The 23,657-nt window shown below is 39.3% G+C and overlaps 1 protein-coding gene across 2 annotated transcripts in view; it reads left to right on the top strand.

The window, feature by feature from the left end:
• arhgap29a (Rho GTPase activating protein 29a) overlaps positions 1-23,657 on the top strand; it is a 50,331-nt gene that overhangs the window by 21,290 nt on the left and 5,384 nt on the right. Inside the window, exons 3-19 of one of the 2 annotated variants that reach the window (XM_072450559.1) lie at positions 2,075-2,218; positions 6,467-6,563; positions 6,661-6,733; positions 7,771-7,831; positions 8,732-8,878; positions 9,755-9,819; positions 9,906-10,016; positions 10,115-10,195; positions 10,419-10,598; positions 11,291-11,428; positions 11,513-11,703; positions 14,142-14,311; positions 15,150-15,278; positions 16,596-16,694; positions 17,561-17,724; positions 18,799-18,987; positions 21,575-21,712. In XM_072450559.1, coding sequence (XP_072306660.1) covers positions 2,075-2,218; positions 6,467-6,563; positions 6,661-6,733; positions 7,771-7,831; positions 8,732-8,878; positions 9,755-9,819; positions 9,906-10,016; positions 10,115-10,195; positions 10,419-10,598; positions 11,291-11,428; positions 11,513-11,703; positions 14,142-14,311; positions 15,150-15,278; positions 16,596-16,694; positions 17,561-17,724; positions 18,799-18,987; positions 21,575-21,712 — 2,177 coding nt within the window. Of the gene's footprint in view, positions 1-2,074; positions 2,219-5,110; positions 5,347-6,466; positions 6,564-6,660; positions 6,734-7,770; positions 7,832-8,731; positions 8,879-9,754; positions 9,820-9,905; positions 10,017-10,114; positions 10,196-10,418; positions 10,599-11,290; positions 11,429-11,512; positions 11,704-14,141; positions 14,312-15,149; positions 15,279-16,595; positions 16,695-17,560; positions 17,725-18,798; positions 18,988-21,574; positions 21,713-23,657 lie in introns of those variants that run through there. The other variant, XM_072450560.1, reaches the window with a different exon arrangement.

Raw genomic sequence — 23,657 nt, 5'->3', positions numbered from 1 at the left:
TAATTTTTTCTATTTGTCTGATGTCTGTTATTATCAGTCCAGGCATTGATCGTTGGTATGATTTGTGTCATCCAATTCTTTGTGATGGCCTTTTTTCCTGCCCGCCAAAAGTACGTTCCAAAGATATCCGTTTATTGTGTCCATGGCAGATGTTTTGAGGCCCAAATACATAGTTCTAAAATTGAGTGGGATGGCGGTGTCAAAAATAGTCTGTAGTGCATTGTTCATTTCAGTCCAATATTTTGTAGCAACTTGTGACCTCATTCATAAAGCACGCATTGTTGAGAAATTGATAATGTGCCAGTTGTTTTTTTGGAGCTGTGCAACATTTGAAGAGCGAGTATATTGTCAACAAAAGAGTTATTTTTAAGACTGCATATAAAATAAATCATGTAATATATCTGCCCTTTTTTTGGGAGGTTAAATTTACAGTTCTATTTTTTTTTCCTGCAATATTTCAACCCTAAAAAATACATTTACATGCACATTTTAGTGTATTTCTGATGGTTTGTAACAATATTGTCTGAATATAGTCATAGAGATCATCACACCAAAAAAGATAGATATTTTAGAGATATTAATTTATCACCCATTTTTTGTTTACCCTCTTTTTAATGTTACATGTACAAAATCTATAGTTACAGACACGGCTCCCGTCACGTTATTATAGCTCCCTTACATTTTATTAGCAAACATCTTTATCATGACCACATTCCATTGCGATGATACAGAGACGTTATTGCCTAGATTCGCACCGACTCAGAGTCCCAAAATGTGTCAACAGTCAACCGTTTATGAATCACTCTATAAAGGTCGAAGCGCACAGACGGGACGGCACGTTTTCCTCTCGGGCACCGGGACTAGTTACAAATTAGGTCACTTTTGGTTCGCCCATGTTTATAGCGGATGAGTAGCTTGCTTAGTAGTTAGATGCCTCCCTCTTTACTTACTCTTTGTTTCGCGGCCCAGTTGCCTAGACAGACCATTGACTGCCACAGTGTTGACCGCTCTGAATGGATGGCGGCAGGTTGACATCGCTGCCATGGTCACGCTTTTAAACCAACAGAACACGAGCATATCCTGTAGTAATCCTGCTGCCAGTGGCCGACCGTACACCGTTTACTACGAGCGGAGAAGGCAGGGACATTTAAAGAGCGCCTCCGAAGGTTCAGTCCTCTCAAGTATTCGACGACATCGCTCGAATTCATGAAATGGCTGTTTCCGTTGACAATGGATGTTGTCGTAGTTTTAGTGCTGTGGATCTCGGCTGTGTTGACGAGTGATCATTGAGGAAGAGGGCACAACAGGTTATTTATGCTTGGTGGCCTTTTTGTGTAAATATACCAATCAAGTTTTTCTATTGTATTTATTCAAAGCCATTTTTTTCATGTGTCAGTTTATAAATTAGCCAAATGATAGTCCCCAACCTGAGTCTATAGACAATTTATACGGTTGTCAAAAGTATCGAAAATGAGATCAATGCTAAAACTCATTTCAAGTGCCAATACAAAAATATATCACATTCAACAGAAAGATTTAGATTGATCTTGAGCTTTATCAGAATTGGTATAAGACCACATGATCGTATTAATGAAAGTACTATTATTTTGTATCTCAAACTAGTCTATTGTCCTAAAAAATGTATAATTTGTGGTATCAAATCAGTATCGAGCATCAGGCTTATTCTTTTGTATCTTTATATTGTATACACTTGTATCTGAGCGCTGTTTAATTCTGACATAAACTTGATTTGGTGCTGGTTTAGTCCTGGTTTAGTCTTACCTGACCTGCCAGCCCCTGTTAAGTAGTCAAAACGTGTTGGGAATGGCTGGTCAGGCAAGGTTTAGTCCTGGTTTAGTCCTGGTATAGCTCTGGCTTTGACCATGTTTAATGCCGAGTTTTAGTCCCAATTTGAATGTGGTGTTTGTGCATGTTACCAAAATACTTGCGCTTATGATTTTTTTTATTCTGTTGCCATTTTTAATGTAAAGCACAGAACACTTCTATCTCAATTTAGCTCGATCAGTGTTGTGAGGAGATAATGAATGGCCAATATCTGTTCCTATCTTTCCAGAGCACCAGGACTGCCTGCACCACGCGGTTCACGAGCGTCTTGGGGAACTTCTCCGGGTCCTAAAGGCCATCATCAACAAACACCAGAGTCTAAACTCGGTGGACATCCTGAGCACAGCGGGAACCGTCATCACATCTGTCAAAGGTGAGACAGTACGACAAGATCTCACTAAAACGAGAGCTACGGCCTCGAAATGTGGACCTTCAGCCATTTTATTGGACCTGGATCTCAATTTAATAGAATAATTGTCATTTCTACTGACACAAAAGCGTCTTTAAAACAAATACAGCTGTAAACTTGAACGATTTTGGTAACAATATTTTTTTCCTGACAAATGTGGCTATTATGTATACATTTTGGAGTTAAACATATATTAAACACATTACCATTTGAGAGAAGACTGGAATTTTAACTGTTACAACAACAAAAAGAGATAAATACTACTGGGTTTGCGTCATACAGAGACAGAATATTCTGTTGTTTGCAGGGAAAAGTATTCGCAGATTGTTTCTAGGTTTCTGTTTCAGAGAAAAACATTGACTATGACGTCTTAAAACACGCATCAACAGCCTCCCAGTGAGTTATACTACCGCATAACTCACTGGGAGTACATCTCACTCTTTTACTCCTCTGTGCATCTGTTTTGTGTCTCCGCTTATCTCGCCTCCTCTTGTTATCTTTATCGTGGGCTGTCAGGGTTTTAACTATTACTGTGCACTTTCACTCACACGTCCCGGGACTTAAGGGATTTCAAACTACAGGACTAAGGAGCATATTTTAGAGAAGGGAAAAAACATTACTTTACGTGTGGCTGCCGCTGTTTGACAACCAGGACATTTAAGGAGTCGCTTTATGTAGTTATGTAAAAGATGCGCAATTGAATAAGTAGCACAGGAACAAATTGCTTTTTGTTTTAAAAGTGCACTTGTGGAGGGTACTACACCTGTTTGTCACCATGGGGATGTTGTTTTGGCTTAAAATATTCAAAGTGTATGTAGTTTTGACCATGTGGTTGTCTATATTCAACATGGACATAGATATGGAGATATGATATGATTCCAATGTCGGTACAGATATCAAAACTATGGATATTTTTCATATTGGCATAAGTTGCCCCATGTTTCATTCCCACTTTGTCCTATGTCCATGGGATTTGTCTTTCTGAACAGACTAATCAGTAAAAAGGCAAACTGGAAGAATTGCTTCTAATCAAATCTGTGTTGGTCCATAAATCAAAATAAATCATACTGTAACCTCTGTGTGAATGTCCCTGTCACTGTTTTGATAATGAATTTAAAAAAAATGGCAGAAAGTTATCCAAACGTTCTTGATTCTTTTGGAAATCGCCTCAAAGATGTCCCGCAGCGTTTTTGCTCAACATCTTTTTAAAAAAATCCCAAAGAAATCCCTGCTTTGAAATGCATCAGCGTGAGTCTCGTTTTTGTAGTGTATGAAAATAATATTTGCGAGTCAGATACCTGGTTCAAAAGGCAGAGGGTGTCCTTTGTGCTGCCCGTCTGAAGGGACCGACTGAGGAATCCTATTGAGTCCCCGCTTCTTTGAGATTATGATCTGGCATGCAGGTCAATTCTTAACTTGGCTGCCACACAAGAATCCCTGCGGTATACCTCTTCTCAATTTGCATGGTAAAGAGGGACACAGAGGGGCCGCACTGCACTTTCAAAGCACTCATTTAATAAAGAACGATGGCATGGAAAGTGAACAAAGACGCGCTGGCTTAACTTCTTAAATGTGCTCGCCTCGCTAAAATATTTGGACTAGAGCCACGAACTCTTAGGGTTCCGCCCTTTTTGTTGATGAATATTGATGAATAATTACAAGGTGTGTACATGTATGTTGTGGTTTTCGTGTTGCAACTTGACTCTCTCTGCAGCTTAATGAAGCGCATTTTAATTTGACTGAACTTGTTAATCTGCATTTAGAGTGACAGCGTTTGCTTTGAGAACAATCTATGTGTTGAGGCGTTTAATGTTACAAATAATGCTGTGTATATTTGTTATACACCACAGTCTTAGCTTTGCTCAGCTTGAATTTCAATTTAAAACGTTTTCTTTAAATGACATGGCAGCACAGCACGCTTTGCTTTTTAATACGTTTTTTTAAATTAACGACAATAAACAGTAATACAATCCCAGAACAAAAATATACCCCCCACTCCCACAAACACACACAATTATATAAATAAACCAGTAGACCATAGACCAGTTTTTCCAGTATGTTTACTTTTTCAAATGTATTTATTAATAAAACAAATTGTGTCAGTATCTTTGTACATTTACGTTAATCATCATAGTTATTGGTTTATCCATCCCAGGTGTTTTTATTATAGTTATATATAGTTATAGTATTAACATTGTCATTAATAAATAAATGAATACATACAAATAAAAACATTTAAATTGTTTGTATCTGTGTGACTATAATTACTCATTACTAGATAAAGTACAAAAGCAATTTTTAACCGTGACTTTAAAGAATCTGTTGCACTTATTGATCACCACTAGGGGGCCAGCACTTCACTATACATCCTGGGGCTTAGTGATATCAGATTTCTATAGACATCAGCGCAGAGATATGGCACAATAGACGCTTTACTATGGAAAGATTATCAACGAGGCCAAGTGATTTCAGTATAAAATGGATTGATTTCAATGAGTCTCGTCAATGTCAAACAGATCATGTGTGATTGGAAAGTTTTACATGATACATTCCCTTCCTTCCTGCGATGTCTTGTATCTAGTCATGTATCCTGTCCACCAATATTAGTCACTCTGTTTGAGAAGTTACCCCTTATGTTGTTGCTGACGAGTGCTTGGAGGGTAGTTGGTGCTTTTCCAGCGAAACAATACAATTTTTCCCCCATGATGTAACTTCCACGTTGGGACCGCTGCTTGGGGTCCGAGCCAGAGCTGCATTGTGTTGGAGCGAGCCTCAGGATGTCCTGTTGGGGCAGGGGGCTGGACACGAGAGGAGAGCGATGGGAGATCAGTGCTTTTCAGGCCACAGTCGTAGGTGTTAGGCGGGCACGAGCTCCGATGGCCTGGTGGATATTCAAGTTCTGCTAAATATATGCACTTTTCAGAGATGGATTTATTGGGAATATTTCTTGTAACCAGAAGAACTGTTTTAATTTGATCTGGGAGTTTTGAACCAAGATCTCACAAGATCATCGGTTATTTTTGTGTTTTGTTTTTACTACTGGAATATTCTCTTCCCTAAACTGGATTTATTGATGAAGAAAGCAGTCCTTGGTTGGTATCTTATCTACTAAACTATTAAATGTTCACTACACTAAAAAAACATTCTTCTTCAATTACTTGCAGTAAAATATGTCACTCATCACTGACTTGGCAACAAAACATTTCTTTCAGGATTTTGGCTGGTGCCCCATAACCAATTACGTGTATTTAACAACATTTCTACTGGTTTGTGGTTTGAAATGTTCTGGTAAAGCTTTGAACTTCAGCAGTGTACATTTCAAAGCTGCTAGCGGTTAGCATTTTCTAATCATGTTTGATTTTATAGCTAATCTCCACTAACCATAAGTAGCACTCTATACACGTACAATTAGAGGCTAACGTTCGAAAGTCTAAACTAGCTTTCTCATTCAAAATCTCAGTCTTTGAACTCGAGAAATCTCCATTGTCTGTGCAAAGGAAGGGCTGCGGAAATGACGAAGGTACCACAATGACATCACTGATTTACGGTCCGGGTCCAGTTTTTCGGTGCATCTCCCCCTCGCTCTGTTTATGTTGTTCGGTCAAAGCAGGAAGTTTATTGTCCGGTCTGATCACGGGCGTATTTACTCTGGCGTTTTGGGCTCATTTTGTCCTCGTCGCTGTTGTTTAAAGGGTTGTTTCAGGAAACTACTGCCTTTCTAGATTACACTCCAAAACATACAAGTCTTATCTCTGCCAAATTAAGGTACAAAGTTGTTGTTGGATTTCACCATGGGGAATTTACTGATGTTTCGTCATGATTGCTTGCTTGTTTGCCTAAGTTTGATGGAAGTAGCACGATTCTACACCACTTTATGGACCTCACTGGTTGACTCATTTATAGATATTTAATCGTTTTATAATACTTACGACAAGCTGACTTCATGGAGCGGTGACTTGCTTTTTATTTGCTGATAAATCCCTATTAAAAACAACATTGCAGACTTGATTATTCTCCAAAGAAGTGTTTTAAAATAATGACAAAAGCACGGAGTCAAAAAACAATACAATTTTGAATCCGAAATGATTTGAAGACAGCAGTTTTGTTGAAAGTCCTTAAAATCGTAGCAATTTGACTTTTTAATGACTTGTTTTGTTATGTGTGTGTTGTGATGTCTTTCTACTTGACTGATAAAACTTGCTTTTCCCACAGGAGTGAACTTCAAGGAGGTGAACGAAGACAACAAGCAGAAACTGTTTGGAGAGATCTACACAGCCATTGACACGTTGGCCTTCACCTTTGGCAATGTGTAAGTGCAGTGCGAGGGGTTTTTATTTTCCAATCTGTGTTTATTACCCTTTTTCCGTAACCCGCTTTGTAAATGTCAATCTGTGTTTTTCCTGCAGTGTGTCTGACTTCCTTATGGGAGATGTAGAGAATGGATCGGTGTTGGGGCTGCCCCTGACTAAAAGAAGCAGGGTAAGGACTGATGCAACTGAGGCCAAAAATCATAAACGATTCAATTCAATGCAAATTTCACCTTAATTTTACCGGAAAGAACATTAGCACTGCAAACCAAGATTTAGTTACTTAAATCTAAACCCAAAAAATTGATTTGTCTTGTTTTAAGACATTTCTATTAAACAAAAATGCTAAATAAGTAAGATTATTAGGCTTGTTTTCAAGAATTCTTCACAAGTAAAATTCACTTACTGCGCTGGCAGACAATTTCATTTAGTTGAAGGACATTTTTGCCTAAAACAAATTCAATTTCCCTGTTTTAAGAAGGTGTAATTTGGCAGTGAGGAACAAATGTACAATGTTCACCCAGGTGTGCTAGAAATAGAGCGTTTTATTAAGATTGCAAGCAAGTGGTGAAGGTAGAAAAGAACTGAATACTTATTTTAATATTATAATACTTTGTTAACCAAAATAAAAGTAGTAGTAGGAGGACATTTTCTGGCTGAAGGCTTCTACATAGTATGGTATTGATGAAAATCGCAAATTTTGATTCAATAATTCTACTCTTGTTGTTCTAACTTACATTTTCGAGTCTGCATTGTCCAATTATTAATAATCAACAATTATTTTAATAGTCCACTAGTCACTTTATCATTGAGCTGAATCGCTGCAGCCCTAATATCAATTGTACTAGTGGTAGTAGTGGTAGTACTCAAGTAAAAATGTTGACTTCTTTTTGTTTTTCTTAAGTTTTATTCACATGATTCTGTTTTGAATGCTTCATCCATCAAAATAAATCAATAAAGGAAATGATAAAAAGATAAGATATGAATTTTACATTTATGTGAGCACTTACAGGCTTTGCTAAAATGTTTCCGTCTACGTTGGATTCACCTGATGCATTGTTGTTTCCCTGCCCCGTGTCTTTTATAACCGCTTTGAGGAAGTAACATTTCTGAAAAGCTAATTTAAGACGTGTCTTGTAATCCTGCTTTGAGCCTTTAAGGGCAAATCAAGCTCACGCTCCCTTGTATTTTGTGCGTTTCTGTTTCCAGTCTTTTGAAAACCTCTCCGTGGAATCTGGTGTATCCGGTCCAGAGAAAGATGATCCTCCAGGTAAAGACGGTTTGTTGTGACGCACTGTCACTTTACTCCTGCTCTGAGGAGGCCCGGGGACAGACAACTCCAGGAACATGTCAAAGAAAGAAGCATTTACGAAACACAAATACAGCAGTTATAGCGAGGTCATTGTAGCAGGTCATGAGCCTTATCTTTGAGGCATACTGTAGAGCACACAGTAAAGTAACTGAAGTAAATACTTTCACCTATCAGCAATAGACATGAATTACTGCCATAATGAAACAGGGTAATTAAGATTGTTGAATATTGGTCTCCTTTACAACAGTAGAAGTAGTAGCAGAGGTGGGCAATATATCTAAACATGGTGCGTTGTAAACTTTCAAATAAGGTTATACGGGGATATTTCTGCACTTTTGTGATTAATTTGATGGACATCTCACATTTATCTGACGATTAAACCTCAACAAACTAGACAGACTATTGTATACATGTTTGTCAGTATTGCTCACCTCTAAATGTTTAAGAAGTAATAGCAATTGAAGTAGCTATTCTAGTGATAGTGGTGAAAGTATTTTTTATTTGTTTTTTATATATTTTTTTAGGCTGTAAACTTTCCCGACGAGCAATTACGCTAGCCTTTGTTATTTCATAAACAAAAAACTCTTTTGCAGCAACATTCAAGGAAAGGCTGGGCAAGTTTATTTGTAAAGCACAATTCATACGCCATAAGACATAAAAGAGAAGAGTGCCAAGAAGATCATTTCAGTCACATGCAGAGCTAAACAAAATAGTTTTTAGCTTGGATTTGAACATTGCCAGAGTAGAGGCCTGTCTCACATCTTCAGGAAGACTGTTCTAGATTTTAGCTCCATAAAAACATTCAACTTTAGACTGTTAGACGAGTCTACGCCTAAACACATTCGGTTTCTTTCGTAGGACCATCTCCACCGGTCCGACCGGAAGAAGTGGACAAGACTCTGCAGAGGCAGGACAGCGGGGTGGAGTCGGCGCTGCTCTACGCCAAAGCATGGTCCAAATACACCAAAGAGCTGCTGGCCTGGGTCGAGAAGAGACTCAGCACGGGTAAGAACAACGAGGATGCCACTCACACAGTAATGCATCATATATGGCATTTGAAGAGTGGTGTCGAGGCCATTTTTACAGTCAAACGTAATATATTTTAACTTCTGTGTTTCATGTTAGCTTTATTGGCTGGTTTTACTCTGTGGTTAGAGCAAAACTTTAGCACAGATGTGAATTTACAGGGGACGAACACATTTAACAGGAACATATTTTGTCAAATCAACTTTAATGAGCTTTTAATTGTGTGTTCTCTCATCTCTGAAATTAATCAAAGTTGTACAGTATTTCGACTAGTGTATGTTTGAATAATCTTGTCCCACATTCAAGACGTGCTCAGAAAATGATTTGTTTTTTATTATTTTAAGAATTCAGACTCGGGTCATACATGTGAGGTTCAAACATTTTTAAATTGTCAGCATCTGTTTGCTACGATGACATTTCAGTTCTCTGTTCTGCCATTTTGAACGAGAAGTAATTTTATTTATTCAGTTTCAAATCAATTTGGCGGTTTACAATGAACAAAATGTAAAATAATGACCTAGATTAAGTATACTTTAAAACTTCCTGAAAAGGGCATTTCTTCTTTAACTTTTATGGCTGCAACTACTATTTGATGCATAATTGTTTTCTTTTTCTACAAAAATGAGTCAGATTTGATGCCAGTGCTCAGTTAATCTGTACAGTGTTATCAGACCAAGGCAAATATTTTCTATTTACTTATTTTATCTTTTGTGGTCAAGGTTGTTAAGATCATAGCAGAAACGGCGAATTAGTGCATTACTGAATCAAATGTAGAATTCTTTAATTTATCTGAACAATATTTATATGTATTACTGGCTTTATGAATGAAACAACCGATTCGTCTTACGTTTACAGACATCGAGTGTGCAAAGAGCTACGCCAAAATGGCCGAGTCTGCCAAGACACTTGCAAGCCAACAGGTAATTACACAGTCAATCCATTTACACATAAAGCATAATACGACCCGCTTTTAGCTTTTGGGATTGACATATGTGATTTGTCGAAGGAATTCATGCCTTTTCGGGAGATCTACACCGCCGCATTCAAGAACGATATCGAGTATAGTCAGCTGGTACTGCAAACTGCGTCCATTCTGCAAACCCACAAGTTCATCCAGGTATTTTCCCTTTCCCGTGAACATGAACACCTTGCATGCACGTGACTGGAAGGTTCCTGTGTCACTGGATTCATTGAGGGTGCTTTTGTTTGTTTTAGCCTCTCGTGGCCCGAAAGAATGAGCTGGACAAACTACGGAAAGAGGTCAAAGAGCAGTGGCAAAGGGAGCTAAAGAAAATGGTGAGTTCACTGCCATTTTAAGAGCTTGGACAAACACGACCGCTATCACTCACAGCTATGTCAGCAATTTTGATCTGCAAATACAAGGAGGGTTAGTTCAAGTGTGAGCGGTTTAAATTACCTAATAAAGTCTGGTATGCGGAGTGTCTTGTCGTCATTTTTTTGGCTGAGCTAATTGCGCGTTTATCACACGGGTGTTTATGGACGAACTGTGCGTCTCCAGAACGAGGCGGACGGCGCGTTGAAGAAGGCTCGGCTGCTGCAGGCTCAGCGGCAGGAGGAACACGAGAAGGCCAAAGTGTCCACGAGTCGCCTGGAGGAGGAGCAGGGCGGAGCGGGGGGAACGGCGGGAGTCAAACAGCTCGAGAAGAGGCGCAGGCTGGAGGAGGACGCGCTGCAAAAGGTAATGAACTGTGGTCCGTCAAAGAGATAACAGCTCGCATGAATCACCAGTACTCTCCCTAAATTCCACTTTATATTTTTTGTCTTGAGTCCCCCATATATGTCCCCCATATATTGTGTGCCGCTATTTATTTATTTTGTAATGATCATCCCCATAAATAACTATTATATTGCCAATTATAAGTATTATAGTAATTTCTTATTTTAATGATATTTTAATGATTATTTGATCCAAAATAATCCTCCAGAAACCTTATTAAGGATGTAAAATTAACTTTAAAGTACATTTATATTCAAATAGTTCAATTCCACCTGTCTTTTAAATGTAAAATAATTCCTTGTACTTTCTGGCAAGGAAACGCTACTCGGACTGTAAAGTTGCACATTTTACGTTTTGCACTGATACTATTTAAATACTTTTGGCCCTGATTGGACATAATCGACACATGATTCTTAATTTTATTCTTTTACTCATAAGAAAAATGACCTTTTGACCTCATGCATTGATTACACACATGGTATTGGTCACTCAGGTGAAACTTAATGATAACTTTTAGTGATGTATCCTTTTTTTTTACACTTTATGGACAATTCACATCATTTTCAGCTTACGTTTTTGCATAATATGCTTGGAGAATTTAGTTCACGTGTAAATGGATTGTATTTTGACCAGTTGTTGTATGTTCTGTTCAGGCGGAGGAGGCCAGGGAGCACTGCAAAGCCTGTCAGGTCGACGTCGGCGTGAAGAGAGTGGACTTGGCCAACACCAAAAGCGTCATTATCGGCCAACTCCGTGAAATGATCTCCCAGTGCGACCTCACCCTCAAAGCAGTGAGTTGATCGTGGAAAGCCGTTTTTATTTAAAGTGTCGAAATGTTAAATTTTACGTGTGCATTTGTTCTCGTGTTATTTTAGGTGACGGTGAACTGGTTCCAGCTGCAACAAGCCCAGGTCGTGTCTCTTCCGGTCAACCATCAGAGCCTGTGTGAAAATGCCAAACTTTACGATCCTGGAGAACGCTATATTGACTTTGTGAGGAGTTTACCCACGGACGCACCTCGCCTGGAGTCCCACTCATTCGAATCGACCCACATGCAAAACACGGGGTGAGTCGGGACGAGGGACCAGCTAAAAACATTATCACATGAGACGGTTTGTAAATATTATAGTCTGAATACAGCCGGATGCCCTGCCAATCTATTTATATTTGTGTAGTTTAGTGTCGCTCTGCACTCTTATTTACATGCTGTTTTCATCTGTTTTGTGCTCAAAGTCAAGTGCTAAAAACGCCATTGGATGTGACAATTTGTAAACTTTATAGTGCAATCTTCTATCATATTGTCCAATCAAAACATCCAATCTTCCATCTAGTTTGTTTGATGCTTTTTTTAGTATCAGATGAGAACAAGGAAGGGATCAAGTTGGGTTTGAGGTCTTTTCTAGGTCACACTGTCATCACTATAATTATAATGTTATGTTTGTGCTGCGGCGTTAAAACACCATTGCGTGTGACAAACCAAACAAAGTCCGTTCTAAACACACCTAGATTTCCAGTTTATTTATTCATGTTGTTTGTGTATCGGAAGTTACCAGTTAAAACCCTTTAATGTAGTACAGGGGGGAGTGAGTGAGGTAGTTTGTTTTGGAATCTGTAAAACAATTGAGTTGGTTAGAACTTCCTGCGGAAATGACTCTAGTCACGGGAGAGAGGAGCAGGAGCAGTCGCTAAACCTTTTCAAATTGACCTTTTTAGCTGTTTTCATACCATATGACCTTTACTTTAAAAATGAGGCTAAAACAGCAGCCCTCAGTTATTTTCCTTCCAATGTTGTTTGGCATTTCGATGAATTTGCCTCTTTGTTTTTGAGATGGTGGAGACTGATTTGAGGGAACAGACACAAATAACAGTGGGTTTACGACTTGTTTACCACCAAAAACAGGCATAAACTAGAATTAGAACTTTAACAAATCCACCTCAAGTAAACAAACAAGAACTTTGAGTGATCTATACCAAGATCTACCAGGTCTGAACCATTGTTAATTGTTAAAAAATAGAAACCCAGATACTAATAAAGATTAAAAGTTGCATGGAAACTAGGCACAAATTTGAACAAATATAACAAATATCGATACTGAGAAAAATCTTATAAATGGGGTGTAATTTGACCATTTTCAAATTGTTTCATAATTTATACAACATATTATTCTATATCAGAACTAGCTTAGGACCACATGCCAATATTAAATGAACTGTTTTGAGTTGAAAATGACATTCATTACATAACTACAATTAACATAGAGTTATATAGGGTTATATAGTTTGTATTGTGACAACACTAAATAGGACGATAAATTCTGGTCAACACGCCACAAATGCTTTACTCAAATTTGATGTAAATTAAGGCTTAAAATGCCACAGAAGAAACGTCTGCCTCTTGTTTTGTTTAGTACATTGATTGTCACATGGCGTTAAGTTTTCTAACAACACTTATTTGGCACTTAGTCAAAATGACCACTTTCCTTGGGAGATGTTGGTCACAGATTCACGGTCACACACACGACAGAAGCTTATGAGAGGGCACTTTGTTCTTGTCGTGGTCCTTTCTTTTTCATCCCCGCCGCCGTCTCTGATCTCGGTGATCAAAATGATTGAGCCTGGGAGAGAGAGGAAATGAAACTTGGGCAAAATAGCACGTGCACTTGTTAAATTTAGCTGCTCTGACCTACATCTTACATACCGCGACATATTTTAGGATCTTTACTGCGACATGTGACCGGGACAATGAATGGGCAGTACTTAAGCCCCTTTCCAAATCAATCATCATCTGTTAATCAGCCTAATCAACTGTAGTCGTTAGTGTTGTAAAGAGCTCCTTTTGTGTGGGAAAACTGATTACCTCTGCTTTTATGTTAACTTTGCAGAGATTTACCACAGGATATCTTACCACTATACATTCCTGAGCAGACGACACCTTGTTTCAATATATTTCTGATTCATTTGAATTTTAACATAATTAAGAAAGCTTAAAATAAGAAAACAAGTCGAGATGAAGTCAGAAACGACAGTAGGTCCAACAAGTGAAGAAATGTAAAGTATGTTAATATGCCAAATGCTAGTCATTTTAACATGTAAAAATTTGATCTATACAGTTATTTTTATGTTTCCAAAATATACCAGCTACCAACAAATACTGGGTTGAATAGATATACTTATTTATTGTAATTTAGGGCTTCATAAACAGTTATTTTAGTAGTGGACAAGTCTTTTTATTTATTTTTTTGACACATTTTTAAACAAATAAATAATTCAATATAGTGATTAAAGGCTTCTAAATAGAGAATATTTATGGATAAGGAGCACTGCTGATTTAAAAAAAACAAATAATTGATTCTATTTTTCTGTTTTGATTTGGTAACTCCACAGTCTTAAACATCTTTTTGCATGTGTCTTAGTGTCTGTACCATCTGGTTAACATTTATTCAATTACAATCACTGTCATTAATTATCCTTTTTTAAAATATGATTTCATGTCTGTTTTTCCAGTGTGACTTTCAACAAGCGATCGCTCAGTGGCAGCCATTCGTCCCACAGTAACCTGTCCCAGAATTCGGTGACCTATGACCCCGTCAGTCCAGACGACGTGGACAGTCCCTCCAGCGCCCAGCACCCAAAGATTGCAGAGAGGAGATCTAACAACAGCACCGACCTCCAAGGTTAACACTTTCTCATTGTTTATCATTTAGTTAATCAAAGTTGCGGGTCACACCATTTTCATGACGTCAAATTAAGAAAAAATAGAATTGAGTCCATCACGATATTGAACATTTTGCCCTTTCCAGAAAGAACACATTTGGATCAAATCTCACTCACCATTATTTGGCTGCGGTGATAACACATTGAATGTCTAAGTTTATTTAATTAACTTTATGTTGAAGTGGGGCTGGGTGATAAGGCAAAAGAATCAATGACAAGTTCTGTTTTCTTTGTATTGATTATTATTATTGTTTAATTGGTCGGGACAGCACATGTTAATGGCTAATATCCATCCATTGTCTAGGATTCACTCTCACAAACACACTCTTGTTCATACACCAGTCTGCACTCTGGAGGCAAGGGGGGTGAAGTGTCTTGCCCGAGGACACTACGACAGTCTGCACTACCGTCCCAGTTGATCAATCTCAATGTCCATTTATTCTTTTCAAAAACATACAGACGGTTTTTCAGTTCTGATTTCAGGAACATAAACAATGCAGACTTTTAATAATCACAATTTATCACCAAAATAAATGCTCTAAATCGCATACTTCCACTGACACTTTGCTCAGGTTTAACTATCGACAAATATTTCTTACTCCTACTCTGAAAAAGTGCTAAGCGATAAACAAAACTATTAAAGAACCATTAAACAATTTATCACTCAAGATAATCAGGTACGTTATTGTGTTATGAAGCTTGTTTTTCCGAATGTATAAGTTGAATCTTGTCTCATTATGAATATGTGTTGTGTGTGTGTGTTATTTTTTTTTTTTTTTTTTTTTTTTTTTTTTAAAGCTCTTCGGATCCAGACACCTTTTCGCCCCTGGGCTTCGACCAATCAGGGCGGAGGGATGTGCAGCGACTCCGAAAGTGCCGGAGGGAGCAGCGAGTCTCGGTCGATGGATTCGCCAACCGCCAGCCCAGGTAGAGACGGTTAAAAACCTCCACTTGACGTGTAATCCGATACATCCCAGACACGTCTAATACGCAATCGTTCATACGCAAGAGTTCCTTTACAGTATCATCATTTATCAACCCTAATCTCACATGCTTGTCTCCGTCGAACATTTTTTCAAAGTGCTTTATGTGCACAGACTTGTCAGAAAACCAGTCTCACGGCTAACGTTAGTAACATTGCACTTATTTGCTTGATACCATTGATAAAACAACGGCGCGCTGCACTGAGGACATCGCATACAGTGTCGGTACGTGCTCCTGGGGCGCGCTCGCATATTTCTAGTGGACTTGGTGTTCATCCAGAGACGTTGCCATGTTATTTGGGAATTTAACTACATAGCAACAAGTTACAATGGTGTAATATTAAGCAACTCCGCAACTGCTGTGAGACTAGAAACAACATTGCAAACGTTGTAATTGAATGTACCGACAGATCACTTACAGGTGATTTAGCTGTTAATAAAGGCCTTCAGTCTTCTCTTTGTCAGGCTGATTGTGTCATATTTAGAGCTGTATTCCTGTTTTAAGTCCGCCCTGATCCTATTGATTAAGTACAATTTTAGACCAAATGTATGTTTAGTTCATTTTTACGATCATTTATGAATTTTTGATGGCATAAAAAAGCAAATATTTCTAAAGCTGGGGATAACGTAACAGGAAAAAGTTCTTATTTACTTATAGAAATGTCAAGAATATTCAGTTAATTGATAATCATCATTATTTAGGTCACAATTTTGAGAGTTTTAGGCACAAAAGTAAGTAATTACATTTCAGTCTATGCTCCAAAATCACCAACTTTATATTCTCATTCAAAAAGTTGGATGTTATAAACCTGGTCACAATTTTAAGCTGTTAGACGACATTGTTTGATCGTTGTGTCAATAATTGTAAACAAATCCTAACTTTAAACAAAAAGTAGACTGTAAGACTCCTTGACAACCCTTCACTCATTTAAAAAATACTTTATCCCCGCCCCCCACTGGTTTACAGTCTCTAGCACCTTTAACGGTTATTGAAATGGGCTCAGTTTACAAATCAATCGGACTGTGAGTGGAAGTGTGAATCACCGATCATCTCCTAAAATTTGACTAACAACAACTCTCCTGGTGACCACGCCTCGCATTCGGCTTAAATGCGGAAAGCCGCCTGCAGTGGAGGTCACTTTATCTGTTGACAACCAGCAAAATGTAGCAAAGCGGAGCAGGGAAGAAGTTTTGCTATTTTGTTTGGCCAAAATGAAGATCAAAATGTGGACGTTCTTATGTGTTGTGCCGTACTGTTCAGGGGACTTCAAGAGGAGGTTGCCCAGGACCCCTTCGACCGGCACGATGTCGTCCGCCGATGATTTGGACGAGCGAGAACCGCCGTCTCCTTCTGACAACGGTGAGTAACGCTGACCGCTTTTACATCACTCTCGTCGAAAGCCGTTTGGTTCGTTAAAAACATTAAACTAATCAATTGTGGTCGACTAAAGCCACGCCCTGGCAACCGATTAAACCAACTAAAAAGTGGTGTGGCAAAAAAGTATGCCAATCAGCCATCATCAAGTATCTTCATGTATCTGACACCAAACTGCACTCAAAAGACGACAATTGCACACTAGTTCATGAAAAAAACTAGTAGAGGTGTACAAGTTAGATTAAACTCTTGATTCCCTCCAAAATCTTCAGCTTTAAATATCTATATCTTCTCCTTTTTGCTGTTGTCCCATTTTTTAAAGTAATAATTGACTGGATTCAGCCTTACTAGTTTATTCTTTTTTTGTCAGAAATAGTGTTTACTCAATAACTGCTTTGATACCACAATTACATCATCGTAAGATGAATGAAATTATGATATTATTATTCTTAAATATTGCCATGTTGCCTTAAACTTTCAGACTAAAACTAAATATATTCAGGAAATGTCTAATTATTCCTACAGAAGTACAATATGGTTTGCTTTGTCTCTGTAGGTAAATATACTTGCATTCTAACGTAATTTGACCACAACAAAAGTAAAGACTTTTAAACTTCCAATTATTTTGTTAAATTGTTAATTTCATATGGCAATTATTAAGAAATGTTCAAAAATGATCTATTACTGCCATTATCACTGCACTGAAGTGAGTACTGTACGTTTACGACAGCTTTATTTATTGCCCTCCGCATGACTTACTACTGTGTACATACTATACATTGTTGCTGTGTTTTCTTATGTAATTCGGGGACAAAAGCTCATAGCGCTGTGTTCCTCCGTCTCCCCCGCAGGCCTGAACGACATTGTAATTGAGACGGCCAGCTCCCCGGGACCCTTTCGCAACGCGCAGATGTCCAAGGCTTCCCAAACGCACAAGCTCCGAAAACTACGCGCTCCCTCCAAGTGTCGGGAATGCGACAGCCTGGTGGTGTTCCACGGGGCAGAGTGCGAGGAGGTAACCACGGTTTCTTTTATTTACCCCCCCCCTAAAAGGCCAAACAGACTCGAGATCCCCTGTCCGGACTCCAGAGGTGTCCGTCGCATTCGCATGTTTTTAATTTGAACATTGCCAACGCTCCGCACAATGAGCTCTTTATCACTCGTGTTGAGCAGAAATCAAACGCAAACAAAAGAGCAAAAGGACCACCTCTCGTCTCATCGAAACATACAAATAAAGGGGGAAGTTGAATCTGGCCACAAGCGCTTCACTGGGACCCAAGTGCACCCACTGGTCGGGGTGTAGTGAAGGAGCAGGGGAAACTGAAGACCTTTTGTCCATCTCCTAAAATGCCCCCTCTGTCCCGTCCCGAGTGTTTATTTTAGCTTCAAGTTTCTGTCCGAATTTCATGGACAATAACAAAATAGTGCTGGAATTCCTGAGATTATGCACGGTCCCGTTTGCACGCTGACAAGTGACTGACAGAGGAATGTGACCAGCCTTTATTATTTATTTCAAAGAACTTACAGGTTCAAAAAGTGAGTTTTCGACGTAAAACAACAAAAACATGCATAAAACAAACTGACCAATGCGAAAAAATGAAATAAATAATAAGATAAAATAATAAAGATAAGTTTTAAAGATAAGTAAAGAATATTATTAGAAAGTAATAAGGTGGTGTCCAAAGGAAAGTGGGGTTAATGCATGCTATGGCATAAAGTAAGAGTCCCAGTTTTGTCCATTGCTTGAGAGTTTTGAATTAAATATGAAAGATAGCTTTTTGGGGCATTACATTATGGGATCCAGTGATTTGCATATTGATTTGGAATTAAGTTTCATGCAGGATAATTTAAAAAAAGGACTTTCTGTACAGTTTTCTTGACAGATTTTGCGCTGACTTGAGCATTTAACTCTATGCTCGACTATTTCACACATCTCTGAATTCTTACGCTGCTGTAATTGACTTTGTTTTTAGCTTTATCATTCAATATTGCTATAGATGCATTCGAATCCTAGATGTCTTCTTTCCTCACGCCCGTGTTTGCATTGCATAACTTACAATGATATTTAAATGCATTTGTTTTGCCACAGTGCTCGTTGGCTTGCCACAAGAAGTGTCTGGAAACCCTGGCCATCCAATGCGGCCACAAAAAGCTCCAGGGAAGACTTCACCTTTTTGGTATCGACTTCACACAAGCGGCAAAGAACAGTCCAGACGGCATCCCCTTCATTATAAAGAAGTGTACATCTGAGATCGAGAACAGAGCCCTCAACATCAAGGTACGTTTTGGAGAATTCAATGGATACGATTGTAAAGAAATAGAATTAAAACATCACTTTGGTTAAGGCAAGGCAAGGCAAGTTTATTTGTAGAGCACATTTCATACACAAGGCAATTCAAAGTGCTTCACAGCAGGAAAAATGCATTCAAATCACAAAGAAATTACAGAAACAGAAATACAATAAAATTAACTAAATTAAAAATTATCAATCCAACTGATTTTCTAAACTAATAAAATCACAAACAAAAGAGAAGAGTGCAAAGAAAAAATCCTTTCAGTCATATGCGCAGCTAAACAAAACTGTTTTTAGCTTAGATTTGAACATTGTCAGAGTAGAAGCCTGTCTCACATCTTCAGGAAGACTGTTCCAGATTTTAGCTGCATAAAACTGAAACGCAGATTCCCCATGTTTTGTCCTGACTCTGGGCACCAGCAGGAGGCCGGTCCCTGAGGTCCTCAGAGTCCGAGATGGTTCATATGGCACTAACATATCCAAGATGTACTTTGGTGCTAGGCCATGGAGAGACTTGTACACAAGCAGAGCTGCTTTAAAGTCTATTCTCTGAGCCACAGGGAGCCAGTGCAGAGACCTGAGAACAGGACTAATGTGATCATACTTCCTGGTTCTGGTCAGGACCCGAGCAGCAGCGTTCTGGATGTACTGCAGCTGTTTTACAACTCGTTTGGAGAGACCAGTGAGCAGGCCGTTACAGTAGTCTAATCTACTGGAGACAAACGCATGGATAAGTCTCTCTAAATCTGGTTTTGACACTATATTTTTGATTTTGGCAATGTTTTTTAGATGGTAAAAAGCTGCTGATGTTATTGATTTGACGTGGCTATTAAAGTTCAAGTCTGAGTCCATTATTACCCCCAGATTTCTAATTTGGTTTGTAGGTTTTAGAGCGAGACTCTGGAGGTGACCGCTAACACTTTCTCTTTGTTTCTGTGGGCCAAAAACGATTATTTCAGTCTTGTCTGAGTTCAGCTGGAGAAAGTTGTTTTGCATCCACACACTGATCTGTTGGATGCAGTGACAGAGTGAATCTACTGGTCCATAGTCACCTGCCGATAGTGAAACATAGATCTGAGTGTCGTCTGCATAATTGTGATAGGACACATTTTCACTGCGTATCAACTGACCTAACGGCAGCATGTAGAGGTTGAACAGAAGGGGACCCAGGACTGACCCTTGGGGCACTCCACAGGTCAGGGTCATGTGGTCTGAGACACAGCTACCAATTTCAACAAAGTACTTCCTGTCTTCCAGATAGGACCAGTTTAGGGTAGTGCCAGTGATGCCCACCCAGTCCTCTAGTCTCTGTAAGAGGATCCCATGATCGACAGTGTCAAAATCAGCACTCAGATCTAACAGAATTAAGACTGAGGCTTTGCCCGTGTCAGTGTTCAGGCGGATGTCATTTGTCACCTTGACAAGAGCAGTCTCAGTGCTGTGATGAGGTCTAAAACCTGACTGAAAAACATCAAATGAGTTGTTTATTAAGAGGAAATCTGTGAGCTGTTGGTAAACAACCTTTTCAAGGACTTTGCCCCAAAATGGCAGATTAGAGATGGGCTGGTAATGACTCAGTACTGCGGCATCAAGACTGCTCTTCTTTAGGAGAGGCTTTATGACCACAGTTTTCAAAGACATTGGGAATGTTCCAGATTGAAGCGACATGTTAACTATGTGAGTGAATGGTGCTAACAAACTGTTCAGCACAGACTTTAGAAATCTGGTGGGTAACACATCAAGGCAGCATGTAGATGAACTCAGACTAGTGATGATCTCATGGACAGTTTTGTCAGTTACTGGTGCAAAGTGAGTTAGCTCTAAGTGTCTTGGTGGTTTTAGGGTAATTTTTTGCATTGTGGGATTTATAGCATTTTTAATGCCCTGAACTTTGTCATTAAAGAATAATGCAAACTCATTACACTTGGATGTGGAAATGAGTTCTAACGGCAGCTGAGCTGGAGGGTTTGTTAATCTGTTTACTGTGGCAAACAGGACACGCGAGTTGTTACTGCAGCTTCCAATTATTTCAGAAAAATATCTTTCCCTAGTTCTACATAAGATTAGGTTGTACATGTTCAGCTTTTCTTTGTAAATCTCTTTTTGAACCTGGAGCTTTGACTTGCGCCATTTCCGTTCGGCCCTGCGGCACTCCCTTTTCTGTGCCCTGACCGAATCATCATTTCTCCACGGCGCCTTCTGCTTATTTTTAACCATTTTAGCCTTTATAGGGGCGATGGTGTCCAGAACATTCAAAACACTAGATGTAACAGAGTTCAACAAATCATTTACATTAGAACATGAGACATTTTCAAAGTGTATCATTTCCATAAACAGTGCACCTGTGCCATCACTTATGTGTCTCCTCTGAACAACTGCAGGACCAACCGGAGGTTGGGGAGAAACAGACAGGTCAAAGAAGACACAGAAATGATCAGACAGAGCAACATCGATCACATTAACATTTGAAATATTTTCCCCCCTTTGTAATTATGAGATCTAGAGTGTGTCCTTTGCTGTGGGTGGGGCCTCTCACATGCTGGTTAAATCTGTTTTGTCTGTGTATTTGAAGGGGATCTATCGGGTCAACGGGGCCAAATCCAGAGTCGAGAAGTTGTGCCAAGCGTTTGAAAATGGAAAAGACCTGGTGGAGCTTTCTGAACTTTATCCACACGACATCAGCAACGTCCTCAAACTGTATCTTAGACAGGTGAGCCGGAGTATACGTTTATATCCTCTTTTTTAAGATAAGATAAGATAAGATATTCCTTTATTGTCCCACATGGGGAAATTTCATTGGTGCAACGCAGGAAGATAGAGGTAGATACAGAAGAACAGATCACTTATAGGAAGTCTGAAAAACACTTTCAGTAGAAGATCTCCTATAAACAAAAACTCCCATAGACAAATAAATAAATAAATACCATTGCATGTGATCCCGACAGTAATTGCACATGAATATGTGTCACGACAGCACATAGATTGCACATGAATTTCACAGTAATTGCACATGAATTGCACATGAATTCCAACAGCAATTGCACATATGACAGAATTGCACATCAGTATTAGGTTAGGTCAGTATTGCGACGGGATAACGTGACGATCTCCGGGTAAGACGACTGTTGTCCGCAGTTTCATGAGTTCCTCCTTTGTGGAAACGCGGTACGGCGCCGGACGGGGGGCGGGGCCGGAGCCGGGGGGCGGGGCCGGAGCCGGGGGGCGGGCCCGGAGCCGGGGGGCGGGGCCGGAGCCGGGGGACTCAGAGCCAAGACACATCGCAACGACACGACGAAAACACTCAATCCAGCCGAATAAAGTCAAAACAAGTTAATTTAAAGCGATTCCAGTGCGTGTCCTGATCGTTCGTGAAGTTCCTCTTTCATATAAACGTGTATATAAACGTGTACCGACGACACGCCGTACTTTAGCGCGGCCGGAGGGCGCGGGGGGGGGGGGGGGCTGGTGGGCTCGCTCGGAGCTAGCTCACGTCACAACAACACAACGAACGCAACGAAAAACGCTCAAATCCAGCCGAAAAGTCAAAAACAGTTGAATTAAAAAACTATTCCAGCGCGTGTCCCGATCGTTCGTGAAGTTCCTCTTTCATATAAACGTGTATATAAACGTGTACCAACGACACGCCGTACTTTAGCGCGGCCGGAGGGCGCGGGGGGGGGCTGGTGGGCTCGCTCGGAGCTAGCTCACGTCACAACAACACAACGAACGCAACGAAAAACGCTCAAATCCAGCCGAAAAAAGTCAAAAACAGTTGAATTAAAAAACTATTCCAGCGCGTGTCCCTATCGTACAGTAAAATAGAAAAAATATACTAACTATATTTACAAAATATAGGAGATAAAGCACAATAAGTGTGAGAAAGAAGAGAGAGCGTTTACACCGGGCTGCCAGCTGTACCAGCGCCTTATGACGTAATCATTTTTTACCCTCTCTGTTCTGGATTGTCTCTGCACATTATCAGCCTCTGGTGTGATGTGGTTTGTGTATTGAATTTGACATTTTACAAGGACTTTCTATCAAAGTAAAGACACACAAACATGACAACCAATACCAGCCATATCATTTGACATAGCTTCTTCAGTTATTAAATGTTTCTATCCAGTATTAATTTCTTTATATTCGTTATCATATTTTATTATATATCTTTTTTTTTGTTTAAAAGTTTATAACATAAACCATAGAACGGACACAAAACAAGACCAGCGAGCTAAATTAAAAATACAATTACAAATGGACACCAACTGGAAAGCAAAGGAAACACAATCATGACGCAGATAAATTAAAGTACCAGTTCAGTTGAGTCCAGAGTCCAGAGTCTGTAGTTTTTCCATTAAGGGTGTTTTTAAATGCTGGTGTTGTGGTCGATCTAAATTTGTATTTGTTGGCTTATTATTTTATTTAGATTGTAAGGATTTATACAGGGCAGAAAATAGAAGGCACGGAGTGAACTATGTGAAGATTTTCTAGTGAATCTTGAGTTTAATCTGCTTTTTTTACAAATAGATACACCATTTCCTTGTACTTCTTGTTATTGCATGAACTCTGGTGTAGTTGTCTTAAGTCGATTAGAGTTCAAGTGTTTTTTTGGCTCAATAAAACCTCAAAAAACATGTATGTCGTAATTGTTTTGCCTC

The sequence above is a fragment of the Eucyclogobius newberryi genome, unplaced genomic scaffold (assembly GCF_026437365.1).
Source record: "Eucyclogobius newberryi isolate DKJ021-1_F unplaced genomic scaffold, fEucNew1.0.hap1 SCAF_18, whole genome shotgun sequence".
In the NCBI taxonomy this organism is placed as follows: Eukaryota; Metazoa; Chordata; class Actinopteri; order Gobiiformes; family Gobiidae; genus Eucyclogobius; species Eucyclogobius newberryi.
The sequence above is the reverse complement of the archived record's forward strand: the minus strand, read 5'-3'. Positions and strand labels throughout refer to the sequence as shown.